At 34.0% G+C, this 17,623-nt stretch overlaps 1 protein-coding gene across 7 annotated transcripts; it reads right to left on the reverse strand.

The window, feature by feature from the left end:
* Nucleotides 1–375: 375 nt before the first annotated feature.
* LOC107847673 (NEDD8-activating enzyme E1 regulatory subunit AXR1) lies at nucleotides 376–13,156 on the reverse strand. 7 transcript variants are annotated; one of them, XM_016692067.2, is made up of 16 exons: nucleotides 12,949–13,156; nucleotides 9,626–9,798; nucleotides 9,367–9,530; nucleotides 8,408–8,518; nucleotides 8,050–8,129; nucleotides 6,705–6,855; nucleotides 6,516–6,609; nucleotides 5,136–5,224; nucleotides 4,227–4,300; nucleotides 3,971–4,133; nucleotides 3,110–3,195; nucleotides 2,894–2,935; nucleotides 1,490–1,573; nucleotides 1,222–1,402; nucleotides 982–1,080; nucleotides 376–900 (listed from the first exon to the last, which is right to left on the reverse strand). In XM_016692067.2, the coding sequence occupies exons 1-15, from the start codon at nucleotides 12,984–12,986 to the stop codon at nucleotides 997–999; spliced, it is 1,614 nt and encodes a 537-aa protein (XP_016547553.2). In that variant the 5' UTR covers nucleotides 12,987–13,156; the 3' UTR covers nucleotides 376–900; nucleotides 982–996. The 7 variants fall into 7 exon arrangements, with proteins under 7 accessions (XP_016547553.2, XP_047255748.1, XP_047255747.1 ...); XM_047399792.1 differs by having other exon boundaries at nucleotides 1,490–1,538; nucleotides 3,093–3,195; nucleotides 5,136–5,227; nucleotides 12,949–13,152; XM_047399791.1 differs by having other exon boundaries at nucleotides 5,136–5,227; nucleotides 12,949–13,151.
* Nucleotides 13,157–17,623: the final 4,467 nt, after the last annotated feature.

The raw sequence follows: 17,623 nt of genomic DNA on the forward strand, positions 1-17,623 counted from the left end.
ATTTACTTTACTGTTTCTTCTCCTATGTACTTGGTATTGAGTCGAGGATCTTTCAGAAATAACCTCTCTACCTCCACAAGGCAATTGTAAGGTTTGCCTATGGCAATTGTAAGGTTTGCCTATGCTCTATCCTTTCCGAAACCTCAGTTGTGAAATTTCACAGGGTATATTGTTGTTGTAATATATTAATTGATTCTAAAACTTCAGCTTATTTGCACTTTCAGTGTATAAGCATACTGTTTACGTATTTATTTGTTAGTTTGTTTTTATGTTTAATATTAATCGTAAGCACCATTACTGACATAATCAACAACCCATATAAGCTAAGTCACTATACCATATTCAACTAATATATACATACAACAATATACAATATTACTACAAGAAAATTAACATATTCTATTAAGATCAACTCTATGCATTTTCATGCCAGTATAATTTCAGTATAAGGCTCCATTGTCAGTATATTTTTAAACACAACATTGACATAACTGTAACGTGATTTAGCTGGCAAGGTTTTCTATGATTTTTATCTTTAAATTACAAAGTAACGAAAAAGTAAAAGTGACCGAGATGCAAGGGGAAAACTTTCGCTTAACATTTCCAGAAAGACCACCTATTTGTTCTTTATCAGGTTCAGCATGAAATCACAAAACCTCTACCAAAGATTGCCAAGCATTTGGTACTGAATTTCCTCCTCCCTTGAGAACAATCAACAAAGAAAAAACAACTCTTTAGACTCCCTTCATCGGTGAGTTGAAATGAAGCAACCCCCAATCGACTACGTATTAGTGTATAGAAGTTAAACTCTTTCCTTGCACAACTAAAAGTAGCATTTTCCTCCCATTGGAAACGATATGGTTTGTGAGCAAAACTGAGTTCCGTTATACGAAATGAAATCTGCCAAGGAGAGTGAAAACAAAAACTATCAGTTCCGAGGAACCTAAGAATGCAGCGTAAAGTTGAGGAGAAAGGACTAGCCTGTAAATTCGGGGACTATAGCAACAACAGCTGGGACTTGTTATCAATGCCATTAAAGATGAAAGTCCCCGACATGGGAATGAACTGTCTCGTGATGAGCTGCAGTGAACACAACAATCAACATAATAGACCTCAGATTACCGCTCTCATAGCAGTATAGCGCATAGCTATATTTCCAATAGACTACAAGTTTTGACAAAAAAAAGGTTCAAGATAAAAATATTTGGAGGAGATCCAAACCTTGATCACTTCTTGTGACGCAACTCCTCCAACGAAGGCAGCCACTGCATGAAGCTCAGAAGCACCATACCGGCACATCTCATTAATAAGGTCCTCTGATAAGGCAGAGCTATTGCAACCAAGGTCATTGAGTAAGCCAACAGCCGTAGTTTTCAACCGGGATATATCCTCATCCATCACACTGCAAAAATATTTCTTAAAGGTCAGACAGCCTAATAAAATTCTCCGAAGAGATAAATTGTTTGGATGAGAAAACATCAGCTCTTACCCATCAAATTGGCCAGGAAATTTATTATAGTTCACAGCAAACCGGTCAGCTGCTCGAAGAAGAATGTAAAGACCCGCAGCAGTACTGCCATAAGAAGGCAGTAGGAAAAAATTCCAAAAGAAAAAGAGTTTTTATGTAAAATTTTAACAGTTCAGCAAAAAGATAATCTTTGAGCATCCATTCAGCGTACAGATATCTGCTGTCTACAAGAATATCAACTAAATGAACAAATAAATATACTGCACAATGAATGCACTTGGAAAGTTTTCATGTCAACAACTAGCAGATGATTAAAAGTTTCACGGTTATAGGGTTTAAATTAACAGGAGGAAATAGATGAGGGAATACTCCCTTTAGGCCAAGATGTATTTCATCCAATATGAAACATAAATCAAGAAAAAGAAGAACGGTGGAAAGAGACATCTAAATTCTGAACCTCCTTCATACAACAATTAATATCTTAAGTTAAACTCTTCTTGAACTTCATTGTGATCTTCATTTCTTTATTTTTCACCTATCAATTACATCCAACGGTGGTCCGCTGATGGGAAAACTGATAGGTATATCAGACAGCAACAGTTAACACAACAAACCAGTTTCCACCATCCCAACATCTATGCTTCTTCAAAGCCTAAGTAGCTACCACCATTTCTACTCAACATCAAATACTATTGACTGTAGCCAGTGTTTCTCTGCTTCCTCATCCTATTTTTTCCTTCATGGTGAAAAGCATTTCAAACAAAGTTTTGAGCAATATTACATCCCTAATATTTCTAAAGTCTGATACCCAAAGACAAGAAAAGATTTGGGACTGTCGAGTAACTTTTGGTTGAGAAACAGATGGATGTAGTGCCAGTTTCCCGTTAATCCTTTTAACTAGAAAGAACTAGAAAATACAGACGTTTAGGAAGTGAGAGGCAACCAACAAACAAACAATGTAAATCTTCAGAAGTAACTCCATCCTAGTGTCTAACCGAAAAAGACCATGAATCAGCAACTTCTCGTTCACAAGGCAATGTTTATTTTATTCGTACAAGACTTCCACTAACACATAGCATCACTACCTTTTTTGCTCTGTATGTCTTGTTTAACTAAAGGTACGTTTCAATCAAACCCTAGTTTGAAAGAAAATCAAACACTAGTTAGCTGATCACATAAGAGGAATCTAGACTAAATAGTGCACTTCATCAAGTCAAGTAGGCAGACACCTTGAAGAGAGACTCATTTAAAGAACTTAAATACTCCTACTTCAACAGAAAGGTCATTATAACCTAAATTATGTCTTTAAAATCTATACAGCATTTGAAAGTTCATATGTTACTTCATTAGAAGCCCTGGAAAAATGGATCTATAAAAAAAAATCCACCACGAAATGGCAGTGGGCTTTAGCTTGGATAAACTTACTTTTCAGGAAGTACTTTAAGAGAGTTGGCTTCTTGCAAAGTCCTGTTATTTGGTATCACAAAACAATCAAAGTATCATGAAAGGATCATGTGGGTTCGAAGAGCTTAAATGATCCCAAGAAGCCCTCTCTACTTCAATTTATGTCACAGATGATTTTATCAACTTGAAGTGATTTGACCATGTCAAACCATATTCTTACGTTGAGCGATTACATACCCATGATCCTCATCCATCAGATACTTCTGCAACTCTGGTTGTACAGGAGAGTTGAACTCTTCCTCAATGAGGCGATATCTGCAAACCTAACATAATGAAAAGAGAAAATGACTAGAAACCAAAATATCCATCCAAAAATAATGATTTCAGATCTGAAATGGAGTTTGCTGACAATTAGTAGTGGGAATTGTTGTTATCTTTAAGCATCATCATGTCAGCACAATTTCTTGAAAATTTGGTCCCAACAGTCATCACCTTGATATATATTGAAATAAAGCATCATTGTTGTAATATCTTATCACGAACATAACACCTAAATCATGCATGTAGGAGGAGGAGATTTTAAGTTTCTTCATCCAACAGAGTAGCTTAAGACACTTTAGTGAAGCATATAGTTTTTCTTCTGAGCCATTGAGCACATTCAGCCTGAAGCAAGACTAGGAAATGTGAGTTTCCAACCTAGCAGCCTCTGCCTGAAAGGATCCACCCCACTTTGTAGCCATAGTGAAGGACCTAGAAGGCATGTGTTAAGCAAGGTGACCAATTTAATAATTAGCGTCTTTTTTGGATGGCTCCTCAGAATGAAATCAAATTTTACCACTTGGAAGAGAGGGTTGGAAACAAGAAAGCTTTGAGAAAAGAGACAAACAGGACCACAAACTCACACCACAAAAACATCAAACTAAAAGCAGAGAAATCCCTGTACATCAGAGTCAAACATTCATATATGGTGGTTTCTATAGCAAGAAGTACAATGTGTTCCGAATTGTCAAACTGGAAAAAGATCCACGTAGCACAAATAAGTAATTCTAGATGAATGAACAGTCAACTAATGAAAGGGGAAATAAGAAATGCCCTTACAGCAAGCTTCCTTGCATTTTTAGAGAAGCTCTTTATATTTGTCTTGGAGATGCTGGCTGGATCCCTACCGATTTTCTTAAGTAAATTCCCGATTCTTCGCTCCATAACAAGAAAATCAGCCTCAGCCTTGGCTTGGTAGTTTTTTTGCAGGTTTACATACAATCTGCAACATAGTCAACAGTACAAGCATCACTAATAAAGTCCCATAAATTTTAATAAAAATTTATGGTGTTGTGAAGAAACTTAAACCACTAACTCAGTTGATGATGTCATATCTGGTATCGACCCCTCAAGAGGTGTCTCCCCACCACCTTCATTAGCTATGAACTCCTAGAGAGAGAAAAGCAATAAATCACATTGATTACCAATTTCAACCAATGCAAAGAAATATCAATAAGGGAACTTAAGTAGGCTGCTTGATAAAGGTTATTAACGATTATGTAATAGCTGCAAAAGAGAAAGAACAAACATTAGAAGTAAGATAAAGAGACAGACAAGGTGCAAATTTCCTGTGGATCCTAAAGGAATAATAATCATATATAAATTAGCATATAATCAAATCAAAAGAATGACATTGACAATTGGGAAGATCATCTTTCAAGGAATCTCAAATTGGTTCCCAATCTACACTTCTCCAGTCAACTTTGCAACTCAAATTTTCTTGTGCAATGCGGACTAGCAACCAAGACACGGAGGTCAGAAGGACCATAGCACGATAGAGGACAAACTCAAAGTTTTAGGCCAAGCATTATTTGGGTGAAGAACTTAGTGAAGACTCTTCCTTCCATCTCCTTCCCCCTTTCACTTTTTAAAGGAAAAGGCACACAAGGAAGATTCAAATGAAGAAACTAAAACATGTACAAGCAGCTTCACCAAGAGAAGAACCAGCGGAACTGGTACTTCAACGCTTTACAATCAACTCAAAGCTATCAATTACATATTTATATGGACTGATTTAGACACTATATGCTATTTGGAGCTAAAGAAATGGGAAAGACCAACAAAAGATCCGCAGGCAAAATCATGTTTTAAATAGAGCTGACAACTCATCAATACTTCTTTTAATCAGACTTATTCAACTAACTAAGCTGCAAATCTGCAATAATTCCATAACTTACTTTCCACCTTTCTTCCTATTAGTGTTTTCCAAGAAAAAGCAAGTTACCTTCAGTGCTGCTACCATCACCCAAAAATCAGATGAATTAGAATCAATTTCTGTACCGCCGTCATCAATAATCTTCTGTAAGTTTGCACCTGCTAGACAAAAGAGAAAAAATCAATTATTCATTTCCAACATCATCATGCCTGTTCCAAATTAAGATTCCACTTAACTATATTGAAATATCAAGTTTCCAGATAAATTCTTTAACTCGATGAGTATTCGTTTTGTTTGATAAACTAAGATATACAGTAAGTTGGCAACTATGATACCATCACAAGTTAGCAACGGAAGCCGTCATCCCAACTCTAGACCCATTAAGTCTTTGGGATATTTATCACTCCAAAAGTTTATCGCGGAGTTATCCAAAAGTCGTCAGGAGTTAAGTTTCTTTGCTGAGCTGGTAAACCAAAGGGTTGACAGAAAATCGTTGGTCATGAACGAATTCTAAAACCATAGTTGTAATTGACTGAAAATAGTCGAGAGAAAATCGTTGTTGGTGAACGAGTTCTAAAACCACCATTTTAGTTGACTGAAAACTGAGAAGGAATAATATAACTTTCTGGCTCAAGGGGACCGGATGTAGCTAGTACATCAGTACGTGAACTAGTATAAAAATTCTCTATGCCGATTTTACTTTACTACTTTACTTTAATATACCTTGATACATCTAACTATTACTCTGAAGTTATTGAATTTATCTGCAGATACAGAAAAACTCCATTCTAGTCGACTAATTTTTAATAGAACACAATTCACCGCCACCCTCCTCTAGTGTTTCCACATAAAACTCTAGATTCACACACAATTGGAAGAATATATTTATTCAATAGGCAAAGAGAAACATCCCTAATTATTTTTAAAAATGGGATTCAAAAAATGAAAAGTGTTATGCAGCTTCAAAGAAATTTGAGATTTTGATTAGAAGAACAATAATTGAACTCTCTGTAAAATTTTCAAATCATGTATTATTGAAGCTGGAGTACTGCACGGCTTAGTTATGGGATTAATTCGATGCAGTTTCTAAGAAATATGGAAGATCTTATAGTAAAAAATATTTAATTTTATCTTCTTACTTCTACTACGAAATCTCTTGGAAACTGTATAAGATTGTCCCCATGACATCACGTTGACGGCTGCCTAAAGCAATATTTGAAAACACTATTCGGCTACGGATATTAGTAGATGGACTGAAGAGAAATTTTCGTTATTAATGTGCGCGCAATGTCAGTGAAAAGAAACCGCTATCCGCTAAAAACGGGGTCTGAATCATTAAGATTTCATCCCAAAGACTCAACAGACTAAAAGAAGTCACCAAGAATAACATAAATCGAGATGGAAAAACATCATGAGTTTCTAATATATCACAATTAGAAAAGTACGCACCAATCCCTCGTGGAGAAAAGACCTTGAATGAAGCTTCCATGGCTTCTTTATAGTTTTCTTCATCAATTGTGATCATCTTGGACTTAATTAAATCCTATGGCATTCAAGAAATTGACCAAATCACCTTATATGGACTGAAATAGAGCAATTAAGGATGAAATTTTAGAAGCATATAAGAATATATTTGACCTTGAATTGCCTTTTCTCTTCCCTGGTCGACGGAAGATTTCCACCATGAGTATTTGCCCATTCCTCCGCTATCTTAACAAGGATAATAATATATGGCGTGTGTTTATGTACAACAGCATCAGTTGTGTTCAGATCAATCGTTTCTGTGAACCTGTACGGGATACGTATGAAATCAGCCCCTTCCTTTCTTTATCCTTTGCATTCTTTTGAATGGTGGGGTTGTTTGGTTTGGTTTACCAATCATTGTATAACGTTATGTACTAACCAATCAAGCGTTTGTTTCGTGTTCTCAATTTTTGCATAGTTAATACTGTAAAAGTTATACCTCAAATGCTGTATTATATTTTACACGTAAGAGATGGAATAGTAATACAGGTATTAGTAATACCTGAATAAACATCCAAGAAGACAAAAGCACCTAATATCAACATTCATCTTCAAAACCGTTTCAGAAGCTCAACAACAAAGGAGAAAGTTACAACAGTGGTTGTCCTCCATTCAATACTCCTCTGATTGTTGAACATAACAATCAACAAGATTATCTTCTTCAACATTTATCCTTCTGCAGATTAAAACTTTTATTCTAACACTACCTTTTCCATTCATTTTGTTTACCCTCTAAATGCTTTTCTAACCAGTGTCCCTGGCATACTCCAAAACCAACAAATTTTTGTTTGTTTTAGCATGAATGTGTGTGTGTGTCTCAGTTTTGGGTATGGAAGAACACTTTCAGTGTGACACTGGGATTGGGAGGCCAAAGGGACGTAAAAGGGTTAGTGGAACAGAGATGGAGTAAGCTTCGAGAAAGTTTAGAATTTGAAGAGGTTTTAGAAATGAAACCTCTTTTATGATCTGACAAGAAAATGGTGATATCATCTCATTGATGATCTGCCAAGAATATGGTGATATCATCCACGACTCGGAAGAAAAGGATAATGTTATAGCCTTACTCCCTAGAATATCTTTTTCGATAATAATGGTGTCCAAGCCAACTTGTGCATCTCTATTATTTCACCAGTACCTGCTACCTTCCACCACATAAATATCGGTAAGTTTGCCCATCGAGACTTAGCTAGATGAAAAGAATCACGTAGTAATTTGTCTCTCCTGAAATTTGAATCCTGGTCTCCGGGGTTTATACCCATTTGATTGACCCCTATACTACACTCTTGGATGCCCCTACTTCCTGGCATATACTCCTCACTCCTCAAAATCATCCTTAGAAATATAAGACACAAGGGTGCATGTGTTTAAAAATACGAGATGGCGCTCAGCAAACAGATCAGTATCCATTGTAGAACTCTAACATGTCAAGCACAGAGGAAAGCACAACGAAAAGGCCGACCTGGTAAGTTCTGGCCATGGGTTATTAAGCCGAAGATCATCTAGAAAATGATCAGGTTTCGATTCAATTACTGTATGTTCCTGCAGACGAAAGATAAAATTTTGGTTAACACAGAAATATACCATGTTTGCTGAGAGCTTTATCAAACGAACTCATCGTTAATTATTTGCTATTTCATTGTTTCACTCTGTTCCTATAACTTGACAGTTGATTCGCTACAAGTTAATTCCTAACAATGACATCGATCCAGACAAGAAATCCATGACGATGGTCGTCACTGGTCTGGACAGTTCTCTACCAGTACTGAGTTTCAAAGTTAGATCAGTCTGAAATAACAAGAAAGCAGAATTAAGATTACCTTCACACCGATTCTAACAAAACCCATGAGGCCATAGGAACGTGCAAATATCAAAATAATATTTGCCTCCCGACAGATTCTATCCAATTTCACCATAGAATCTGAAACCAGCTGAAACAGAAAAGACAAAGCAAAAGAGAAAATTGTCAGAAATTCGCTTGTGCTGGTATCTGCTGATAGAGCCATATTACACATTTAAATGACCTAAATGGCAAAGGAAACGGATCATTACTTTGCTTGAATCTTTGTTCTTTTTTTAAGGGGGGAGGGGGTTGTTCTTGCTTCTACAATTAAAGATTCGATAACCTGCTATCATAATTATGCAGATACCAGAACTACTAGTTCACTTTTCCAAATCAGCATGTTCCTACCTCTTTCATAGAAGACAAATATGATTCTATTTAACATGTTTAAGACTATAGAAATATTAGAAAAATTGCAACGCAAAGTACAAGTATCAGAAGTACAGAGACGCTCAAAACTCAACATACTACACAGTAGACAAGAAGTGTCGAGAAATAATTTTAACTCACAGTTGAGCGGCATAATTGTCAGAACTCTTCAAAATTGACATGCTACACAGCAGACAGAAGCTTCTGGAATTTCTCCAGTCATAAACAAAATCAGAATTTAGATAAAGCAGATTCTACTAAATAGTCGAGCATGAAACTGTAACAGAAGTTCTCTCAAAACAAACACGAAAAGAAAATGATACAGTTGGGTGTTTATAACATTATATGACAAGGGAGTGTGTATATGTCATATGTGTGTGTGTGTGTGTGTGTGTGTGTGTATAAACAAGTGTGTATATATATATAAACACAGACACACACATACACATATAGGGAGGCAGTATAAGGAAGTTTTTCTGATAAAGAAATTCAACTATGAAAAGAGTCGAGAACACATGATCCTGCCAAACTCAAATGTTTTTACGAGTACAAGATGATTCATGTGACCTGTGTAGCTATGACCAAGGTAAACTGAGAAAAGAATGATGGATTTGTCTCAATTAGTTCCTCCGGGAAATCTTCTATAAACTTAGCTTTAACAACATCATTTAACTCTTGAAGAAATGCACATACACACTTTGCCTTCGATTCTCCAACACTTGATTCATCAACTACCAGAAATAGGAGAGAAAAAATAAGTCCATGGTAAAGACAGGGCTTTCCAAAACTGTAGATGTATACGCATACAAAGAACCACGTAACATACCCATGAAATTATTTCCAAGATCACCAACTTCAACCTTGGAACCATCAACAACAGTGATGCTTCCAACCCCTCCAAGAACAAGATTTTTCAAAGTTTCAGAACCGGTTGGACCACAGTTAAGTAAGCAGATACTGGCTTTCTCCAATGCAGCTTGTCCTTGCTCACCCCATATCCTGCAAAAGAGCTTCATTATTATCTCCAATTTTCGCAAACTTTAAGGGCACATATGGCACTTTTTCTCTTATTAATCAACTAATTAGGTTAATTCGGGGTTCCATTTAAATTAAGAGCATATTTAGACCAACTATTGAACAGTAAGGCCATATGTAAGTTACAACTATTAACAAAGGGCATATCTGCTCAATTTTAATACTTCAAGGATATATCTAGACCCTTTCCATTCTAAATATAGAAAGGTATCATTCTTTTTGCGATAGAGTAACAATGAAAATGCATCACATAAATTGGGACAAAAGGAGTATCTATTTTTATGATGAATGTGGGCAAAAAAATTCAAGTCCTACAGTTAACATATTCTTAACACAGTAAATGATACTCCCTCTGTCTCAATTTATGTGGAGCCCTTTCCTTTTTAGACCGTCCCAAAGAAAATGTTATCTTTCCTAATTTGGCAACTATCTAATGGCATCATCCACTTTAGCCTTATTGGGTCCCACTTAACACTTTATTATAAAAAAGTCAACTAAAAGTAAGCATTAAAGTGACTTTAATAAGGGAAACTGATAAACATAACAAAGTCTTACCTTATTTCTTAAACTCATTTCCGGTCAAACGGTGCCACATAATTGGGACGGATGAAGTATGTAACTTGTGTGATGTGTAAATCGTATCTGCCTTATACGCCTTACAATTTGTAGTCTTCGTATTCTTATCATCATCTATGGTGTTTTATCATTCTCAAATAAACTGACTGTTCACTATATACCATCTCTATGCGTATCAAAGACTCTAAGTACCTCAGTCCTAAGTGCCCTCCATAAGACCAGCAAAGAGTTATTTAGTTCAAATCCACGTGAATATGCAAGATATGACACCTTGCCAAACCTTAAGCAACACATAGGGAAAACAAAACAGGAAAAGTAGTGAAAAAAGAAAATCAAGCCAAGCAGGTTCAATAAGTCGTTGCATTGTCCATGTAAGTAAGTATGAGAAACGGTTCAACTGAAATTTCCATTTGGAATAAGAAGACAGTTACAAACATGATCAATCTTTATAACACGCAAATATGAGCGAAACAAGTTATTATTATCCACAAAATGAACCATAAATAATATAACAACAAATACAACTTCAGCATCTACAGAAAAACATGTTTTACATAATCCAATTGACAATCCAAATAACAGCACTAAACATGTGTCTACTTAACACAGTTGACAATCTTGGGGGTCATTTGGTAGAGTGTAGTAAAAAAATAATGCATGCATTAATCTTGTGTACTACTAACACCTTGTTTGGTATCATTTTTAGCATATGTATAACTAATGCTTACATTAGTTATATACTCTATTGTGTATTGAGGTGTGTATTGTTAATACCACTCTTTTCCAATGTATTGCTAATGCAAAGGATTTTAATACATGCATTAGCTTAGTTAATGACATTATTACCCCTCAAATTCCTCTCAAAACATTTTCCATTCTCTTTTCCTACAATATTATATTTTTCCCGTTTCTTTTCATAGTTCTACAGCAATTAAACAAGTAATTCCCATTTTTTTGTTCCTTTGAGCTAGAAGCTTGCTGCATTCATAGCCAAACAACTGGACCAAACCAACAAAAAATTAAGATTTTTCATTATAAAAGTTGCTTCAATGCAACATATGACATCTGATAAATAATCAGCATTTAGCAAATTCGTCAGCATATTGATTCAATATTTCGTTGTTCTAAAATTTTGACATCTTCTTAGTTTTGCTGCTTGGCTTTGTTCATCATTGAAGTAAGACTCATATGAACCAGATTACTCGATCAAAAAAAGAAGATAACTGTTTAGATCAAAGAGGTTTAATATCACAGCTGTAGCAATTATAATTTAATTTGAAAGCATACGTTAATGGAAAAATTTTTGTTTTTAAATATACTATGAATTTAAAAGGTTAAACAATATTGTTGAAAAAGAAAGTGTACAAAGTTAAAGAGGATATTTTTGTAAACAAACATTATTTTATAAAAATTAAGTCTTATATATTTGTTTCTAATACATCAAACCAAACAGAATATAGGAAATAATGTTAGCATAACTAATACCAGCATTACTAATGCAAGCATTACTAATACACCTTATACAGCATTATCCTTATACACTCTACCAAACGACCCCTTAGTGTTTTGGCTAGCTTGTGTGCACCTTGAGACTAATTCCACAGGCACGTGCTACCTCCCACTAGCATAGGTACCGGATAACTCTACTCATCAATGCTTGGACTGTAACATTTTTATCTCTGTTGGAATTTGAACCTGAGTACTCGTGGTTCTCATCCTTGACTTAAAACTCAAAAGTATTTATTATTGGAACAAAGTGGACCTCAGTATAGAGGATGACCCAACTGACCTAAGTTATTTTGGATTGAGTCATAATTCAGTGATATTTCCTTTAGGCATAATACATAAACTTACACTCAAACTGGGCCTCCACTAGAAAGTAAGCATTTCAACTTTGAGAGTGCACATCTATACACCTCAATTTGGTTTCAACTGACAAACAAAACACTCCAACTCATCCTTATTGTGTCTCGTACACACCCCACACTGACATGGCACATAAATATTAGAAGTGTCTAGATAATTATTTTGTATGTTGGAGTATACGACGATACAATAGAGACAATTGAACCTGATGCTGACGTGTCACATAAATATTGGAGGTGTCTAGATGATTATTTTGTATGCTGGAGTATTCATTCAACTTGACACAATTGAGACAGTTGAACCTAATGCTAACATGGCACATAAATATTGAAGGTGTCCAGATGATTATTTTGTATGTTGGAGTATTCAACGACAAAATGGAGATAGTTGAACACGTGTTACAGCTGCATACATGATTATTTTGTATGTCAGGAGCATTCAATGACACAATGGAGACGGTTGAACCCAATGTTTGACGTGACACATAAATATTGGAGTTCTCCAGATGATGCAAAATTATTTTGTATGTTGGAGTATTCAATTGTATACTAGTTGAGGTGCCTTTACATGTATACAGTTAAAATTAAAGTGTTTACTCATCAACCGAGACCGTGAATGAATACGAAAGAGATCATAAGGAAAATTATATAAACCATATAGCAAAAAGATCACCTGAGCTGTCGATCGTATTTGACTTTGGGTTCCGCCATTCTTATTACTTATTTGGGACTTTTGAAGCGCAGCGAGGATTTAAGGCTTGTAGATTATTCACGCAAAACCTTAGAAGGAATTGGGGTATTGGGTAGGCGGCTCGGGCAGAAAAAATGACAAAATGGTCACTTGTGTTTTGAGTGTCTACCTAATCTCTTTAAAATCCTCATTTGTATTCATTAAGATTTCGGATCTAAATACAAATTTAAACGTTTAAAATATCTAAAAATTACACAAATATACAACTTATGTTTTCAATATTATAAAAAATTTCAACTCCCTAAACATATTACAAAAATCTCCAACATATACAATATGTTGGTTATATTATGTATATTAATAGGGAGAGAGTAAAGTAATTCAAAAAATAAGAGAGTGTAATTACTCCCAAAAGGGTTGGTATTTGTGCTATTTATACTTAAAATATTATTAGATTTGAACTTTAAAGGAGTAATAAGTCTATAATTTAGAAAAAGAAATAGTTAAGAATAAAAATATAAATTTTAATAAAATAAAGAGATAAGCATCAATTATCCTTGAAGTATGATCAAAGTTGTTATGACACACTTCAACTTCACAGAAATCGTACTACCCGAAATCAATTTTATCATATTTTTGTCATCCTTTTGTACTAACGTGCCACCTTTATTATATAAAATGAGGCTCACATCAAAAATATCACGTCAGCTAAACAAATTAACAAAAGATGTCACGTCGACACAAAAGGATCATAAAAATAAGCTAAAATTGAGTTCAGGAAGTTAATAGGACCCAGTGAAGTTGAAGTATGTCGTAGCAAATTTGATCATAGTTAAGGGGTACTAGATATTTTACTCTAAGATATATTTACTACTTGATAAAAAATAAATTATTTATGTTAGCTAGGGTTGATGGATGTGGTTTGTTGTTGTTGTTGTGGTGGTGTAGCAGTTGTTGTTGTGGTGGCGATTATGATGCTGAAGTTTGTTGATATTAGTAGTTAATGGTGGTGGAAAAATGTGAGATAGAAAACCATGTGTTGATGATAGTTGACAGTAATAGTGATTGACAATAATTGTGGTGGTTATGATGGTCGAGGTGGTCAGTAGTGGTAGTTGGTCATTAATGACGGTAATAGTGGTGGTGATTGTGATGACAAAAGTGATTGGTGGTGGTGTGGATGATAATTGTGAATAAAGCGGTGATGAATATTATCAACACCCAAACTGTTTTAATGACATTAACTTTGTTCTATATCTTTATGATTAAAATATATTCAGATTAAGGGATTAAATCTTAAATGAAAACAAATTCACTTAATGGCTTAAAGTCTGAACCATTCAGATCCAAACCTTCATTAAGTGCAAGCAAATTATATGCAAATAATAATTTAGGTGTTTTAAGTTTTTCAAAAATTATTATTTTAAGCTTTTGTTAAATATTTATTGGACTTTATTTATTAGATTGGATAATAACAAGGTTTATTTTCTCAACATATGAGTAAATATAATGTATTTATTTTAAACAGAATAAGTATACAATTTGAAAAAAAAAATAGTTAAGATAAAAGTATAAATTCTAATAAAATAAAATTACTACTTGATAATAAAATAAAATATTTATTTCGCTAGTGATGATGGAGATGGTTTGTTGTGATGGTGGTATTGACATTGTAGCAATTGTTGTTATGGTGGTGATTATGATGTTGAAGTTGGTTATTGTTAGTAGTTAATGATGGTGACAGAATGTATGGTAGTTAACAACGTGTTGGTGATAGCTGGCGATAATAGTGGTTGACAAATGGTTGTAGTGGATTGTAACAAATTAGTGCAATACTGTCTTGTTTATTTTACTGCATTTACCAGGTCAAAATAATTATTAGGTGAGATTTGTTCATCTTAGAAAGTGGCCCGGGAGTTAGGATTTTTAAGAGTAAGTTTAGATGGAATAAAATAGTCAAAATGGCTCGATGGATCCTTGTACTATGTTCGTTTTGTAATGTGGACATTCCTACTTACATATTTGTCATCTGGACCCTTGAACCCATTAAAAAGCAACATTTTAAACCCCTCTGACTGTGTGTGTAACACAACCGCGCCACGTCAACTTCCACATTAGCTTCCACGTCATTTTTAAGTATTACATTAAATTTTATGCCCCATGTCAGCTGCTGCGTCAGCTGCCACGTCATTTTAGTATTACATTAAATTTCATATCATTTTTAAGCCTGTTTAAAATGCTACATAAAAAATTAAATATTAAAATAAATTTAATTAAATAAATTTTTTTTATAAATTTTAGAAATTATAATACACAAATACAATTAATTTTTATTTTAAATTAATTTAAATTTTCAACTATAAATTTAAATTTTCAACTATAAATTCTAATACACAAATAAAATAAATTTTTAAGTAATAAAATTAATTTAAAAATTTCAAATAGTTAATAATTTTTAAAATTATTAATCATTAATATTAAATAAAAGAATTATTCTTAAAAGTAACACTTATATTTCTTCTCCATCTTCTCAAATCCATAATCACCATCACCACCATTTTCACCCCCCCACCCCACCTCACAACCATAGAAACAACAGTCCCCATCTCCCTCACGCCATTAATGATAAAATAAAATGGTAAAATAAGAGCATCATTCATTAACGATAAAAGAAACTGATAACGGTAAGAGCATCATCTATTAACGATACCAATTTGCTCTCAGCAAATTCTCAAAACACCAAGATTCAATTAACCCAGATGAACTTCTTCATCTCTTTAAAGCCCAGCAAAATTACCTAAACCATTTCTTTCAAAATCTTGATCTTTCACAAACTTTTACTTTCACCCAAAATGGTGGTGGTGTTGCGTTAATAGTGGTGATGCTGCTGCAATGACCATGGCAGCTGGTAGGGGTGGGGGACTGGTAGACGGTGATGGGGTAGGGGACTGGTGGACAGCGGTGGGGTGGAGTGGGGGGTGTTGATGGGGGAGGGGTTAGGGAGGGGCTCTTTTTTTATTTTTTTTAAAAAATTTATTATTTTTTAAAAATATATTTAAATTTAAAAAGTTGTAGTTGTAAGATTTTTTTTTAATTTTTAAATTATTTAGTATAAAATTGATCAAAAATTGATCCTCACTTGCACTCTAGGCGAGTGACTACACTACACTCTCCTAGTCCTAGTCAGCTATTTAATGTCACATAGACAAAGTCAACAGTCAAAGGATTTAAAATATAGCTTTTTAGTAGGTTCAGGGGTCCAAATGACAAATATGTAAGTAAAAGTGTCCACATTACAAAACGGACATAGTATAAGTGTCCACCGAATCATTTTTTCAATAAAATATTATAAGTTAGGAGTTATATTTACAATAGGAGTCTAATTATACAGAGTAAAAGATATACTCTGTTTTCTCTTGTAATTTCAAACGCCATAGTTTCTATTCAAGAAAAATAGCTTTTGGCTGTTTTAGTTCATTTTCTTTAGTGTTTTTGTTCTAGAATTTTGTTATATGATATCAGAGTCGGGTTGAAGGGAAGAGCTTTTTTCTTTTCAATCTTCTAGTCTATCAATGTACTCTATTGGAGAAGTTTTAAAAGTATGAAGAGAAAGCTTTTGTCGTTTGTAGCAATGGGGGCTTCAAAGAAGAAAAATACTCAATATAAAATAGAAAAACTTATAGGCTAAACTATAAGTATTGGAGAATGAATATGGAAGCATACCTTCAAAGGTCAGGATATGTGAAATTTAATTTTAGGAACCGATTCATTAATCCTAGTCAATACCATTGAGAATTTGAATCACAAAAGAGACGAAAGATCAAGTGCTGAAAAACACTCTTTGCTTTGAGGACTTCTATCAGCAAAGAGTTTATTGAGCATGTTCGTGATGTTGACTCTCCAAAAGAAGTTTGAGACACGCTCGAAAGGTTGTTTATCAAGAAAAACACAACAAGACTTGTCACACCCCTTTTTAGCTCGAAGTGTCGATGTCGAAGGGTTTTTTCAATTAAAGTGACGATTTTGAATAGAAATTAATTTATTTATAAAGTCACCACTTGGAATTGAGTTATGGTGTTCTAAGTCATCTTTTTGAATCCCTAATCAAAAGGAAATGACTCTTGTTTGGTCTGCGAAAATAAAAGACCGGATAAGAAATTCTGTTGACCGAGGGAAATGTATGAGGCACCCCTCGAATCCCGTGGTTCTAGCACGGTCGCTTTTATTGACTTATACTTAATTAAAACTATTTGAAAAATTATGTTTGAAGGCTTTAATTCGCTCATTTTTAATTACACCGAAAATATCTGTCTACACCTCTTATGTTAAATAAATTGGTGAAAGTTAATTTTAAAAGCTATTTGTCAAGGTGTATTATTATATCCTTGAATTTAAATGTCTCGAAAAGATACGTATGCCGCATTCTTAATTGAGACGAATATTTTAAATATGCCTAAAATTGGCCTAAAATCTTAATAATAAACTAAAGCAAAATTCATTTAACATAATTAATAAAATCAATAAGTAATTATTAAGTTCTATGAATGAAAATAATAAAATAAATAAAATACACAAATCTACCTAGATTACGCTAAATTTAATATTATCTCCAAAATTTAATATCTTTAAATTAAATAAACTCAAATCATATATTATA

Source organism: Capsicum annuum, chromosome 11 (genome assembly GCF_002878395.1).
Source record: "Capsicum annuum cultivar UCD-10X-F1 chromosome 11, UCD10Xv1.1, whole genome shotgun sequence".
Lineage (NCBI taxonomy): Eukaryota > Viridiplantae > Streptophyta > Magnoliopsida > Solanales > Solanaceae > Capsicum > Capsicum annuum.